Source organism: Lagenorhynchus albirostris, chromosome 1 (genome assembly GCF_949774975.1).
Source record: "Lagenorhynchus albirostris chromosome 1, mLagAlb1.1, whole genome shotgun sequence".
NCBI lineage: Eukaryota > Metazoa > Chordata > Mammalia > Artiodactyla > Delphinidae > Lagenorhynchus > Lagenorhynchus albirostris.
In genome coordinates this window covers 91,851,825-91,867,369 of record NC_083095.1, presented here as the reverse complement: position 1 = coordinate 91,867,369, position 15,545 = coordinate 91,851,825, and the positions used below count along the sequence as shown (strand labels likewise).

General features: G+C 39.4%; 1 protein-coding gene across 2 annotated transcripts in view; it reads left to right on the top strand.

Moving 5' to 3' along the window:
- The window catches only part of SHC4 (SHC adaptor protein 4), a 131,767-nt gene extending 118,751 nt beyond the window's left edge, over positions 1-13,016 (top strand). For both annotated transcript variants that reach the window (XM_060149490.1, XM_060149493.1), the window contains 2 exons: positions 1,608-1,861; positions 10,616-13,016. In XM_060149490.1, the coding sequence (XP_060005473.1) occupies positions 1,608-1,861; positions 10,616-10,771 (410 nt within the window). In that variant the 3' untranslated portion in view covers positions 10,772-13,016. The remainder of the gene's footprint in view (positions 1-1,607; positions 1,862-10,615) is intronic.
- The last annotated feature ends 2,529 nt before the right edge of the window (positions 13,017-15,545 follow it).

Sequence of the window (15,545 nt, the reverse complement as noted above, 5' to 3'; positions counted from 1 at the left end):
GCCACTAGATACAGACTGAAGATATTTTGAAAAAGTTATATTCATGAATGCTGCATTGAAATTGTGATATGCAGAGAGAAGTTCTTAAATAGTGCCAAAACTATAACATATTAATAGGAGACTGGATTATGTCTACAGGGCACTTGTTTTGTGTAAGTTATAAAACTTAAAGTCAAGAGGATTTCTCATTTGTGAGACCCTTGTGTAAGGACATGTAAACATTCCTTTGCATTTATAAAGAGAAAGCTGGTTTCTATGCAAAAGATCCTTTGAATTTAAAAAGACAAAGTCTGATTTCTATGGTTATTTTTCTAGTAAATTTGCCATATTAAACATACAACTTTTGGGAATTCCTTGGTGGTCCAGTGGTTAGGACTCCATGCTTCCACTGCAGGGGGCACAGGTTCAGTCCCTCACTGGGGAACTAAGATCACGCATGCTGTGCAGCACAGCCAAAAAAAATACATAAATAAGCAAACATACAACTTTTAACTGGATTCAGACCTGAGAATTTTGTGTTATTCCTTCTAGAGATGCTGTATATCATCCTGATAGCTTTGCTGTCTGTTTAGGGACCTTTGTGGGTTATACAGAAGTAGAGTGGCTAGACCAGTTTTGAAAATTAAAAGATTTTCTCATCCAAGCCAAATTTTAGAGTGTGGTGATTAAGAACCTGGGCTCTGATGATAGATCTCATTTCAAATCGCAGATCTACAACGTATTAGCAGTGTGACTTTGGGTAAGTCATTTAACCTTTTAAAAGATCCATTTCCTTCCGATTTAATTTTGAGAGCCAAACAGGATAATACATGTAAAGCATTGAGCAGTGCCTATCATACTCAATAAATGTGAGCTACATAATAATTGTTATTACTGTGAGTACCAATAATACTATAAAGGGCTACCTGGCTGACCTTCTCATCCCCAGTGCTCTCAACTCTGGATAACATTCTGTAGAGCCATGGGAACTTGCCTCAGGCCATGCCTCCCTGATGATTACCTTCTTCTACTTGATCAGTTCTGCTTTGTCCAAGCAGGGGAATTACACAAACAGCAAAGTGGTCATTTACTAGGAATGCTGTAAGCTTCAGCACGGCTTTAAAGTTGATGGACAGAAGCATCTCTGAAGCACATTAGTAATTTGATTTAAAAGAAAAAGCTGAATATTAAAAAGTGGGCATAGCCCAAAGTTACTGTAGGCATTTTCAAAGCATTTGAGAATGTTTTACAAGTTATCTATAGTCCAGGTACAGCACAAACCTCTTTCTCTTTAACATACAGCCCATGGGACATAAAGAGACTCTCTCTGCACTTATGAAAGCAGTTCTTATGGGTCAGTTCCATTTCTCATTTGAAAGGAAAACTGCACCTGGGCAAGGCTTTCCTGGTAACAGAAGCCAAAGGCAATGTTTGGATCTACCATTAAATTAGAGACTGTTGGAAATTCTAGAAACAAAAACCCCATTTGTTCCAGAAATAGCACTATTTAAAGAGTGCCTGGCACACAGTAGGTCCTCAAATTATATCTGGTGAGTGAATGAATGAATGAACAAAAGGATGGATGAGGAGGTAACTTGGTGGTGTCTCTCTTTGTATTTTGACTTCAGAGGCACCAGAAACTGTTCAGCCAGGTGCCACGGCCCAGCCTGCCAGCTCACATTCTTTGCCACACATTAAGCAGCAGCTGCGGAATGAAGACTGCTACCACGGCAAGCTGAGCAGGAAAGCAGCAGAGAGCCTCTTGGTAAAGGATGGGGACTTTTTGGTTCGAGAGAGTGCAACATCTCCTGGCCAGTATGTGCTGAGTGGGCTACAGGGAGGCCAGGCAAAACATCTTCTCCTGGTGGATCCCGAAGGCAAGGTATTATTGACCCCCATTAGAGTTTCACAGGATCTTGTGATTCAGGTTGCTCTGAGTGATAGGTCTAAAGCCTGATACTGAAGAGTGTTTAAGATTAAGGGTTTACTTTTTCTTGAACCCTCCAGCTAGAGCAGGAAGTGGTAAATAGAGGCTAGTGGAGGTGTTTGAGTGGGAGCCACCCTAGAGGATCACTTAGAGGACAGCCTCTTTCTGCCCTTCTCAGTGCAGTTCAGTGAGTTAAATGAATACCTCCTACATGGAAGTACGGGGATTCATAGTTAACTATTGATCAGTATCACATACAGAGTCCTTGCTCTCAGGGTGCTTATAATTTCATAAGACGATGCTTAAATAATTATGGATGAATAACATAAGAATGGTTCAACCAAAGCATTATGGTGTTTCTCAGGATAGAAGGGGGTGCTCTGATTGAGGCAAACTGAAAAGGCTTCTTGCAGGGTCTGACATGTAAGAGGAACCTTGAAAGAGGGCAAAAGTTTTAAAGGGAGACATTTGGAGCATAAGGAAGGAATCACAGGAGCAAACAGAGCGGTAGAATGGTATTAAATAAAAGAGGTATGGCTAGAGCGGAGGATACCTGTAGACAGAAATGATCCTGGACAAAAAACAATTATCAAAATAGTAATAGTAAGTTCTTCTCTATAAATAATTACTTTAAATGTAAGTGGATTAAACTTCCCAAACAAAAGATGCAGAATAACTGGATGGAGAGCTAAATGGACAGGATCCAACTATATGTATGCTATTTATAGGAGGCTCACTTTAGATTTAAGGACACACATAGGCTGAAAGTGAAAGGATGGAAAAAGATATTACATGCAAATAATAACCAAAAGAGAGCAGAGGTGGTCATACTTTTATGAGGCAAAATATTTGTAGGAATATATATGATAGAATGTATCAAAAAGTAACATGGCAAAAAGGTTGCTTGCAAATTTGGATTGGGTGACAGTGTTTACCATTTTCCTAACTGGGAATGACAGTTGCTTTAAAAAGGTAATGGGGGGGACCTTAAAGATGGCAGAGGAGTAAGACTTGGACATCACCTTCCTTCCCACAAATACATCAAAAATACATCTACATGTGGAACAGCTCCTACAGAACACCTCCTGAATGCTGGCAGAAGACCTCAGACTTCCCAAAAGCAAGAAACTCCCCATGTACCTGGGTAGGGCAAAAGAAAAAATAAAAATCAGAGACAAAAGAATAGGGACGGGACCTGTACCTCTGGGAGGGAGCTGTGAAGGAGGAAAAGTTTCCACACACTAGGAAGCCCCTTCACTGGAGGAGACGGGGGGTGGATCGGGGGGGAAGCTTCGGAGCCATGGAGGAGAGCGTACCAACAGTGGTGTAGAGGGAAAAGCGGAGAGATTCCTGCACAGAGGATCCGTGCTGACCGGCACTCACCAGCCTGAGAGGATTGTCTGCTCACCCGCCAGGGTGGGTGGGGGCTGGGAGCTGAGGCTCGGGCTTCGGAAGTCAGATCCCAGGGAGAGGACTGGGGTTGGCTGAGTGAACACAACCTGAAGGGGGCTAGTGCGCCACAGCTAGCCAGGAGGGAGTCCACGAAAAAGTCTGGAACGCCTAAGAGGCAAGAGACCATTGTTTCGGGGTGCACAAGGAGAGGGGATTCAGAGCACCGCCTAAACGAGCTCTGGAGACAGGCAGGAGACACGGCTATCAGCAGGGACACCAGAGACGGCCATGAAATGCTAAGACTGCTGCTGCAGCCGCCAAGAAGCCTGTGTGCAAGCACAGGTCACTGTCCACACCTCCCCTCCTGGGAGCCTCTGCAGCCCACCACTACCAGGGTCCCATGATCCACAGACAACTTCCCCGGGAGAACACGTGGTGCACCTCAGGCTGTTGCAACGTCACGCTGGCCTCTGCCTCCACAGGATCGCCCCGCATTCTGCACCCCTCCCTCCACCTGGCCTGACTGAGCCAGAGGCCCCTAATTAGCCACTCCTTTAACTGCCTCCTGTCTGGGTGAAGAGCAGAAACCAGAGGGCGACCTACATGAAGATGTGAGGCGAAATCCACAGCTGAACCCAGGAGCTGTGCGAACAAAGAAGAGAAAGGGAAATCTCTCCCAGCAGCCTCAGGAGCAGCAGATTAAATCTCCACAATCAGCTTCATGTACCCTGCATCTGTGGAATACCTGAATAGACAACGAACCATCCCAAAATTGAGGCGGTGGACTTTGGGAGCAACTGTAGACTTGGGGTTTGCTTTCTGCACCGAATTTGTTTCTGGTTTTATGTTTATCTTAGTTTAGTATTTAGAGCTTATTATCATTGGTAGATTTGTTTATTGATTTGGTGGCTCTCTTCCTTTTTTTTTAAATATAGATATATGTATATATATATATATGTGTATATATGTATATATATTTTTTCCTTATTCTCTTTTTGTGAGTGTGAATGTTTATTCTTCTTTGTGTGATTTTGTCTGTATAGGTTTGCTTTTACCATTTCTCCTAGGGTTCTGTCTGTCCATTTTTTTTTTTTTTAGTATAGTTTTTAACACTTGTTATCATTGGTGGATTTGTTTGTTAGTTTGGTTGCTCTCTTCTTTCTTTTTTTTAAATTTATTTTTATTTTTTTAATTACTTTTTAGTTTTTTTATTTTAATAAAATTTATTTTTTATTTTAAATTTTTTATTTATTTATTTTTTTTCTTTCTTTCTTTTTTCTCTCTTTTCTTCTGAGCCTTGTGGCTGACAGGGTCTTGGTGCTCTGGCCAGGTATCAGGCCTGAGCCTCTGAGGTGGGGGAGCCAAGTTCAGGACATTGGTCCACCAGAGACCTCCTGGCCCCACGTAATATCAATCGGTGGAGCTCTCCCACGGCTCTCCGTCTCAAAGCTAAGACCCAGCTCCACTTAACGACCAGCAAGCTCCGGTGCTGGACACCACATGCCAAACAACTAGCAAGACAGGAGCACAACTCCACCCATTAGCAGAGAGACTGCCTAAAATCATACTACGTTCTCAGACACCCCAAAACACACCACCGGACGCGGTCCTGCCCACCAGAAAGACAAGATCCAGCCTCATCCACCAGAACACAGGCAGCAGTCTTGTCCACCAGGAAGCCTACACAACCCACTGAACCAGCTTTACGCACTGGGGGCAGACACCAAAAATGGGAACTATGAACCTGCAGCCTGTGAAAAGGAGACTGCAAACACAGTAAGTTAAGCAAAATGAGAAGACAGGGAAACACACAACAGATGAAGGAGCAGGGTAAAAACCACCAGACCTAACAAATGAAGAGGAAATAGGCAGTCTACCTGTAAAAGAATTCAGAGTAATGATAGTAAAAGTAAAGATGATCCAAAATCTTGGAAATAGAATTGAGAAACTATAAGAATGGTTAAATAAGGACTTAGAAGAACTAAAGAGCAAACAAACAATGATGAACAACACAATAAATGAAATTAACGATTCTCTAGGAGGAATCAATAGCAGAATAACTGAGGCAGATGAATGGATAAATGACCTGGAAGATAAAATAATGCAAACAACTACCGCAGAGCAGAATAAAGAAAAAAGAATGAAACGAATTGAGTACAGTCTCAGAGACCTCTGGGACAACATTAACTGCACCAATATTCGAATTATAGGGGTCCCAGAAGAAAAGAAAAGAAAGGGACTAAGAAAATATTTGAAGAGATTACAGTTGAAAACTTCCCTAATATGGGAAAGGAAATAGTCAATCAAGTCCAGGAAGCACAGAGAGTCCCATACAGGATAAATCCAAGGAGAAACATGCCAAGACACATATTAATCAAACTATCAAAAATTAAATACAAAGAAAAAATATTGAAAGAAAGGGAAAAGCAACAAATAACATAAAAGGGAATCCCCATAACGTTAACAGCTGATCTTTCAGCAGACATTCTGCAAACCAGAAGGGAGTGGCAGGACATATTTAAAGTGATGAAAGGGAAAAACCTACAACCAAGGTTACTCTACCCAGCAAGGATCTCATTCAGATTCAATGGAGAAATTAAAACCTTCACAGACAAGTGAAAGCTAAGATAGTTCAGCACCACCAAACCAGCTTTACAACAGATGCTAAAGGAACTTCTCTAGGCAGGAGACACAAGAGAAGGAAAAGAGCTACAATAACAAACCCAAAACAATGAAGAAAATGATAATAGGAACATACATATTGATAATTACCTTAAATGTAAATGGATTAAATGCTCCAACCAAAAGACATAGACTGGCTGAATGGATAAAAAAACAATATTTGCTGTCTACAAGAGACCCACTTCAGACCTAGGGACACATACAGATTGAAAGTGAGGGGATAGAAAAAGATATTCCATGCAAATGTAAATCATAAGAAAGCTGGAGTAGCATTTCTCCTATCAAACAAAATAGACTTTAAAATAAAGACTATTACAAGAGACAAAGAAGGACACTACATAATGATCAAGGGATCAATCCAAGATGAAGATACAACAATTGTAAATACTTATGCACCCAACATAGGAGCACCTCAATACATAAGGCAAATGCTAACAGCCATAAAAGGGGAAATCGACAGTAACATAGTCATAGTAGGGGACTTTAACACCCCACTTTCACCAATGGGCAGTTCATACAAAATGAATATAAATAAGGAAACATAAGTTTTAAATGATATTTTAAACAAGATGGACTTAATTGATATTTATAGGTCATTCCATCCAAAAACAACAGAATACACTTTCTTCTCAAGTGCTCATGGAACATTCTCCAGGATAGATCATATCTTGGGTCACAAATCAAGCCACAGTACATTTAAGAAAATTGAAACCGTATCAGGTATCTTCTGTGACCACACCGCTATGAGACTAGATATCAATTACAGGAAAAAAATCTGTAAAAAATGCAAACACGTGGAGGCTAAACAATACACTACTAAATAACCAAGAGATCACTGAAGAAATCAAAGAGGAAATAAAAAAATACCTAGAAACAAATGACAGTGAAAACGCAATGACCCAAAACCTATGCGATGCAGCAAAAGCAGTTCTAAGAGGGAATTTTATAGCAATACAACCTACCTCAAGGAAAAAGAAACATCTCAAATAAACAACCTACTCTTACACCTAAAGTAATTAAAGAAAGAAGAACAAAAAAACCTCCAAAGTTAGCAGAAGGAAAGAAATCATAAAGATCAGATCAGAAATAAATGAAAAAGAAATTAAGGAAACGATAGCAAAGATCAATAAAACTAAAAGCTGGTTCTTTGAGAATATAAACAGAATTGATAAAGCATTAGCCAGACTCATCAAGAAAAAAAGGAAGAACACTCAAATCAATAGAATTAGAAATAAAAAGGAGAAGTAACAACTGACACTGCAGAAATACAAAGGATCATGAGAGATTACTACAAGCAACTCTATGCCAATAAAATGGACAACCTGGAAGAAATGAACAAATTCTTAGAAAAGCACAACCTTCTGAGACTGAACCAGGAAGAAATAGAAAATATAAACAGACCAATCACAAGCACTGAAATTGAGACTGTGATTAAAAATCTTCCAACAAACAAAAGCCCAGGACCAGAGGGCTTCACAGGTGAATTCTATCAAACATTTAGAGAAGAGCTAGCACCTATCCTTCTCGAACTCTTCCAAAAAGTTGCAGAGGGAGGAACACTCCCAAACTCATTCTACGAGGCCACCATCACCCTGATACCAAAATCAGACAAAGATGTCACAGAAAAAGAAAACTACAGACCAATATCACTGATGAACATAGATGCAAAAATCCTCAACAAAATACTAGCAAACAGAATCCAATAGCACATTAAAAGGATCATACACCACGATCAAGTGGGATTTATCCCAGAGATGCAAGGATTCTTCAATATACACAAATCAATCAATGTTATAAACCATATTAACAAATTGAAGGATAAAAACCATATGATCATCTCAGATGCAGAAAAAGCTTTTGACAAAATTCAACTCCTATTTATGATAAAAACCTTCTAGAGAGTAGGCTTAGGGGGAACTTACCTCAACATAATGAAAGCAGACATGATAAACCCACAGCCAACATCATTCTCAATGGTGAAAAACAAACCATTTCCTCTAAGATCAGGAACAAGACAAGTTTGTCCACTCTCACCACTATTATTCAACATAGTTTTGGAAGGTTTAGCCACAGCAATCAAAGAAAAAGAAATGAAAGGAATCCAAATCAGAAAAGAAGAAGTAAAACTGTCACTGTTTGCAGATGACATGACACTATGCATAGAGAGTCCTAAAGATTCTACCAGAAAACCACTAGATCTAATCAATGAATTCAGTAGAGTAGCAGGATACAAAATTAATGCACAGAAATTTCTTGCATCCCTATACACTAATGATGAAAAATCAGGAAGAGAAATTAAGGAAACACTCCCATGTACCATTGCAGCAAAAAGAATAAAATACCTAGGAATAAACCTATGAAAGGAGACAAAAGACCTGTATGCAGAAAACTATAAGACACTGATGAAAGAAATTAAAGATGATACAAACAGATGGAGAGGTATACCATGTTCTTGGATTGGAAGAATCAACATTGTGAAAATGACTATACTACTGAAAGCAATCTATGGATTCACGGCAGTCTTTCTCAATCTACCAATGGCATTTTTCACAGAACTAGAACAAAAAATTTCACAATTTGTATGGAAACACAAAAGACCCCCAATAGCCAAAGCAATCTTAAGAAAGAAAAACGGAGCTGGAGGAATCAGGCTTCTTGACTTCAGACTATACTACAGAGTTACAGTAATCAAGACAGTATGGTACTGGCACAAAAAAAGAAATATAGATCAATGGAACAGGATAGAAAGCCCAGAGATAAACCCATGCACATATGGTCACCTTATCTTTGATAAAAGAGGCAAGAATATACAAAGGAGAAAAGACAACCTCTTCAATAAGTGGTGCTGGGAAAACTGGACAGCTACATGCAAAATAATGAAATTAGAACACTCCCTAACACCATACACAAAAATAAACTCAAAATGGATTAAAGACTTAAATGGCTGGACACTTATAAAACTCTTAGAGGAACACATAGGCAGAACACTCTATGACTCTCTATGAACACTCTATAACACTCTATGACATAAAACACAGCAAGATCATTTCTGACCCACCTCCTAGATAAATGGAAATAAAAACAGAAATAAACAAATGGGACCTAAGAAATTTAAAAGCTTTTGCATAGCAAAGGAAACCATAAACAACATGAAAAGACAACCCTCAGAATGGGAGAAAATATTTGCAAATGAAGCAATTGACAAAGGATAATCTCCAAAATTTACAAGCAGCTCATGCAGCTCAATATCAAAAAAAACAAACAACCCACTCCAAAAATGGGCAGAAGACCTAAATAGACATTCTCCGAAGAAGATATACAGATTGCCAACAAACACACGTAAGGATGTTCAACATCACTAATCATTAGAGAAATGCAAATCAAAACTACAATGAGATATCATCTCACACCGGTCAGAATGGCCATTATCAAAAGATCTACAAACAATAAATGCTGGAGAGGGTGTGGAGAAAAGGGAACCATCTTGCACTATTGGTGGGAATGTAAATTGATACAGTCACTATGCAGAACAGTATGGAGGCCTTAAAAGACTGAAACTAGAACTACCATATGACCCAGCAATTCCACTACTGGGCATATATCCTGAGAAAACCATAATTTAAAAAGAGTCATGTACCACAATGTTCATTGGAGCTCTATTTACAATAGCCAGGACATGGAAGCAACCTAAGTGTCCATTGACAGATGAATGGATAAGATACAGAAGATGTGGCAGATATATACAGTGGAATATTACTCTGCCATAAAAAAGAAACGAAATTGAGTTATTTGTAGTGAGGTAGATGGACCTAAAGACTGTCATATAGAGTGAAGTAAGTCAGAAAGAGAAAAACAAATACCAGATGATAGCACATATATATGGAATCTAAAAAAAAAAATGGTTCTGAAGAACCTCGGACAAGAATAAAGATGCAGACACAGAGAATGGACTTGAGGACATGGGGAGGGGGAAGGGTAAGCTGGGACGAAGTGAGAGAGTGGCATGGATATATATACACTACCAAATGTAAAATAGCTAGTGGAAAGCAGCCGCATAGCACAGGGAGATCAGATCGGTGCTCTGTGACCACCTAGAGGGGTGGGATAGGGAGGGTGTGAGGGAGACACAAGAGGGAGATATGGGGATACATGTATATATATAACTGATTCACTTTGTTATACAGCAGAAACTAACACACCATTGTAAAGCAATTATACTCCAATAAAATGTAATTGGGGGGACTTTCCTGGTGGTCCAGTGGTTTAGACCTTGCCTTCCAATGCAGGCAGGTGTGGGTTCGATCCCTGGTCAGAGAGCTAAGATTCCACATGCCTCGGGGCCAAAAAAAAAAAGGAAATATAAAACAGAAGCAATATTGTAACAAATTCAATAAAGACTTTAAAAATGGTCCACATCAAACGAAAAAAAATCTTAAAAAAATAAATTAAAAGAAAATGCAATTGGGAATGAGAAAATTGTTTACTAAGGGATCCAGAACTGAAAAGTATCTTTATTTTTCTTTATTCAGCAGTTACCTCATTCAAGGATATGTCTGTTTTTACTCTATGATTGTTTATGCCTTTCAGGAGAACCATTATCATTTAACCTAAATACATTTGTATTTCCTTTTCAAGGTGAGGACCAAGGATCATGTGTTTGATAATGTTGGCCACCTTATCAGATACCACATGGATAATAGTTTGCCAATCATCTCTTCTGGAAGTGAAGTAAGCCTTAAACAACCAGTGAGAAAAGATAATAATCCAGTACTTTTGCATTCCAACAAATGACAGTATGGAAGTACCATCACACTGATACTTCAGGAAAGTCCATTTTGTATTAGGACACAAAAGTAATTCACACTTGGTTTCTAGATAAATTAGAGCACAAACTGCGAAGTGTATCTTTCTGAGACCATCATGGACTAGGTCCTTTATAAAACAAAGAACTAACAAAAATTGATCTTCAGAAAGTGAAAATCAGAAAAGGGGAAGAGGATGGGTCCCTTTGAAAAGAAAGTATACATATGCACGGATGTCACTTTTTAAGGCCATATTGCATTGATAACAAGCTAAAAAAAGCACAATTAAAATTTCACGTGCTGAAGACAACTTGAATGAACTGCTGGGGCAGTGGTATGTGCCTTTCAACTTGATAATTTGGGGACATTTTCATATTGGGGAGATTAGTTCTAAATGTCTTCATATTCTATAACTATAAAAACATTTGCCAAAAAAGTTTTTCCTTGTTATAAAAATAAGAAGCCATTTGCTTAATAGTTATTGACTTTATTACATTTTCTGTTTGGTAACACTTTCACCTCAGTGTTAAAATAAATTTGACATTGAATTTGGACTGTGTCTATACCAGTGGAATCAAATTAAGGGCCACTGAAAGCATTGGTCAGTTTCATTGGCCTGTCCCATTTGTTGTTTAAAGGGCTGGAGCCCAAATGTTTTGTCCTAGTATTTCTCAATCTTTGCTATTTGGACTGTTTGTATGCACCATATGACAAACTAAAGAAGCCAAATCGATGTCATTTCTGATTTCATCCTATTTCTCCCTCCTTGCCTCTCCCCCTCACCCTTCCCCCCAAAAAAGAGCTCATGAGTGCATGGATTTAAAAGATGGCAAACAAACCAGTGTTCTTCATATTCAGTCTCCAAATTGGTTCCATTCTTATTTAAAGCACCGAATTTAAAGTATGGGGAAATATCCCCTTGATTGGTGGTGACTGAATCATAGGCCCTCATCTACATGTATGCTTAGCACCTTTTCTAGATATGACCAGGCAGAATGTACCAGGGAGAAAACACTGAATGAAACAATTGGAAAGGTTTGACACATGCAGGCACACTTGGTAAACCAACGATGTAATGAAGCGTTGTGTAAGCAAAAGCACTGGACTGGGCCTCATTGTGACCTTGAGCAACTTGCTGAACCTGTCTGGACTCCAGTTTCCTTGTCTATAAAATGAGGGAGCTGGGCTAGGTGAATTCATAGGTCCATTTCAGCCCTAACATAATATGAATTTATAAAAGGCAAATTTTTCATTTATTAGGGGTTAGTGTTGATAACCAGTCTGTATAATTAAGCTTGAAACTGCAGCTTTTTCCTTTAGTCTGTGTCTGTGCTCATTGAGATCATCATTCAGATAGCAGAGATCTGGAGCCTTTCAGTCAAAAACACTGAAACTTTGGAAAAATATAAGTGATGGTAGTAGAAGTAGATTTGATTATTTTGAGTGGCAGAAAACGGCTTCGGTCTCAGCCCTCTACCTGCCTTTGCATATAGAGATATGGCCATTATTTTAGAGTTTTTTGTGTTTATTTTTTTTATCTTGAGTTATCTGGACAATTGCCTTAATTCCACTTCACTTTGGCTGTGTAGATACAACTTAATCTTTGTAATTGTGAAACGTTTGCTAAGTTTTAAGTAAAACGAGAGAAACTTCTTTCGCAGAGAAATCATCAGAAACCAAGCACACTGAACTCTAGTATTTTTATGTGAAGGTTTATGCTTTTAATTTACTTTTACTGCCATTGGCTTCTTAGATAGGTTTGTTTCCTTTTATACAACTAGGAAATAACGTATGTTTCCTCAATTTTGCATACACTGTAGTTCTTGATTATTTGTCCTCGTAAAGGGGATGAGCATGGGTGTAAATCCGCGAAGTTTATGGGTGATCTTATTATCTTAACAGAGACAGAGCAGGGCTGTGGTCTCATTCTGGTTGAGCAGAGTGATAACTGGGTGGCCAGAAGAAGTTCTTGATAGAAGATGATGCAAAGAGTATAGCTGGCGTGAGCAGGACACATAGATGGTCAGTGTTTGACTGTAACGGTGTGGTAGTTGGATGAGCAAACACCACACTTGTAACAACGGGCACAGTTAAAGGGAAACAACAAAAGAAGTGTTTGCCTGCATGCTCTTTTAATGTCACATCCTTATCTTCATCTGTCTTAAGGTGGAAATCCATTTGCATATAAATACCTGTAAACAACTTAAAAAAAATAAATGGTTATTGCTTTGTGATGACTGACAGTATATGTCTGTTGTTTGGGATTTGGAAAATTTATCGTCTGTAGGATGTATCAGGGTCCTGACAGGAAACAGCTGGCTCACTTAAATTAGGTGACTAGAGGAGAGTTTGATAAAGGGACTATTGACAAAGGTGTGGGCGAAGTATGGAGAAGCCACAAGGGAGGATGCAGTGGTCTTCAACCAGTGAAGGAGTAGGGGAGGGAGCAGTAACAGAATCTGGTGGGAGAGCTGCCCACGAGGGCTGCCTTTTAGGAGCTGTGGCCTACAGAGGAGGCACTTAACCAGCCCTGGGGACTCCACTGGGAGGAGGCTAAGGGGCATTATGCTCAGTGGACGAAGGATAGCCTTTCAGCAAATGATGCTGGAGCAGCGATACATCTGTAGGCAAAAGAAGGAACCTCACACTTTATGTAAACATTAGCTCAAATGGATTATGGACTTAAGTGTGAAATGTAAAACTGTGATAACTTTTAGGAAAGAACAACATAGAGGAAAGTCTTTAGGATATAAGGCAAGGCAAAGAGTCCTTAGACATGATCTGTTAAAGGAAAAACTGGTATGTTGTACTTCATCAAACGTACACATTTTGGGGAATTCCTGGTGGTCCAGTGGTTAGGACTTTGCACTCTCACTGCTGAGGGCCTGGGTTCAATCCCTGGTTGGGGAACAAGCCAAAAAAAAAGAGAGAGAGAGAAAAAAATACAAATTTTTGATCTGTGAAAGCTCTGATAAGAGGATGAAGGACAAGCTGTGGACTGGGAGGAAATATCTGCAAACCAAATGTCTAGAATAAATAAAAAGCTCTTAAAACTCAACATAAAAATTCTACTTAGAAAATGGGCAAAAAACATGTATAGACATTTCACTGAAGGTATACAGACGGTAAAAAGCAGGTGAAAATATATTCAACATCATTAGCCAGTAGGGAACTGCAAATTAAAACCACAATGAGCTATCACTACACACATAACAGAACGAGTAAATGAAAAATAATGACAACACTAAATGTTGGCTAGGATGAAAAGAAAGTAGATCACACATACATTCCTGGAGAGACTGTAAAATAGTGCAGCCAGTCCGAAAAGCAGTTGGTAGTTTATTAAAAAAGTAAACATGCAACTGTAAACATTCAACACAACAATTGTATTCCCGTGCATTGATCACAGAGAAATTAAAACTTACGTTCACACAAAAACTTGTACAGGAGTGTTTATAGTAGCGCTGTTTGTAATGACCTAAAACTGGAAAAGTCTTCAATGTTCCTTCGGTGTGTGAATGTTATACAAACTGTGGTACATCCGTACCATGGAATACTACTCAGCAGTAAAAAAGAATGGGATGATGAGATGCTGCTACAACCACTTAGATGATCTTCAGAGAATATGCAGAGCAAAAACAAGCTAATCCCAAAAGGTTATATACCATAAAACTACAGTTATATAACATTCTTGAAATGTTTCTATAAAATTATCGAAATGGAGAACAGATTAAGGAAGGAGTCGGTAGGAGAGAGGGACGTGAGTACAGTTGTAGAAGAGCAACATGAGGGATCCTTGTGTGATTGAATTGTTTTGAATCTTGACTGTATCAATGTGGATATCTTGGTCGTGTTACTGTACTACAGTTTTGTGAGGTGTTATCATTGGTGGAAGCTGGGTAAAGCTTACAGCAGATGTCCCTGTGTTATTTCTTGCAATCACATGTGAATCTACAATTTTCTCAAAATAAAAAGTTTAAGTTCAAACAAGTTGGGAGGTAAAAGTTAGATATGGCAAGAGATTTTAAGAAGATTGCCACTTTAACCCTTGGCAGAATCACCGATCTACTAAATCCACCGAACATGGTGGTTGGCTCATCTTCGTAGTCCCAGGTCCCATCCTTCTAGCACTAGGAGGGGCCATGTGGCTGAGCTGCATGAGAACACCTTCATTACCTACTCAAATGTAAATGTTTGATGGCATCTCCAAAGGTACATTGATAAGATCAAAGGGTGGCAAACATAGACGGTCAGCTCTGTCCAGACCCCCCTCAGATCCGCTGAGCCAATTCTGTGTGTTTTGCTCCTAACTCCCTGCACAGGTGACTGTTGATTCTAAGACAACCTCAGGCTAGGGGAGATGCTTTGGGTTACCAAGAGCCAGAAGTGCCCATGGACTTCCTCTTCCCCTTCCCTGGTGCAGGAACAGGAAGGCTCAGCCAATTGCCCCATCCTGATTACGCCCCAGAGCTCCCTGTAGGGTCAGGTTGGGGCCCGCACTTCTCCTGAAAACATATCCCTGCCTGGCTTCTTCCCCTTCCCTGTCCAGCTTCCTCACTCCCTAACAGCTTGCTCAGGGAAGCCCTTCCTTAGTAAATCATTTGCACTCATTTTCATCCCAAAGTTCACTTCTGGGAACCTGACCAAAGATAGAATCAAATAACTTTAAACATGTATCCCATTACTGGACAATAATATCTAAGTGTTCAAATACATTAACATTTTACATAAATCCTATAATTTCTTATAAATGGTATCATTAT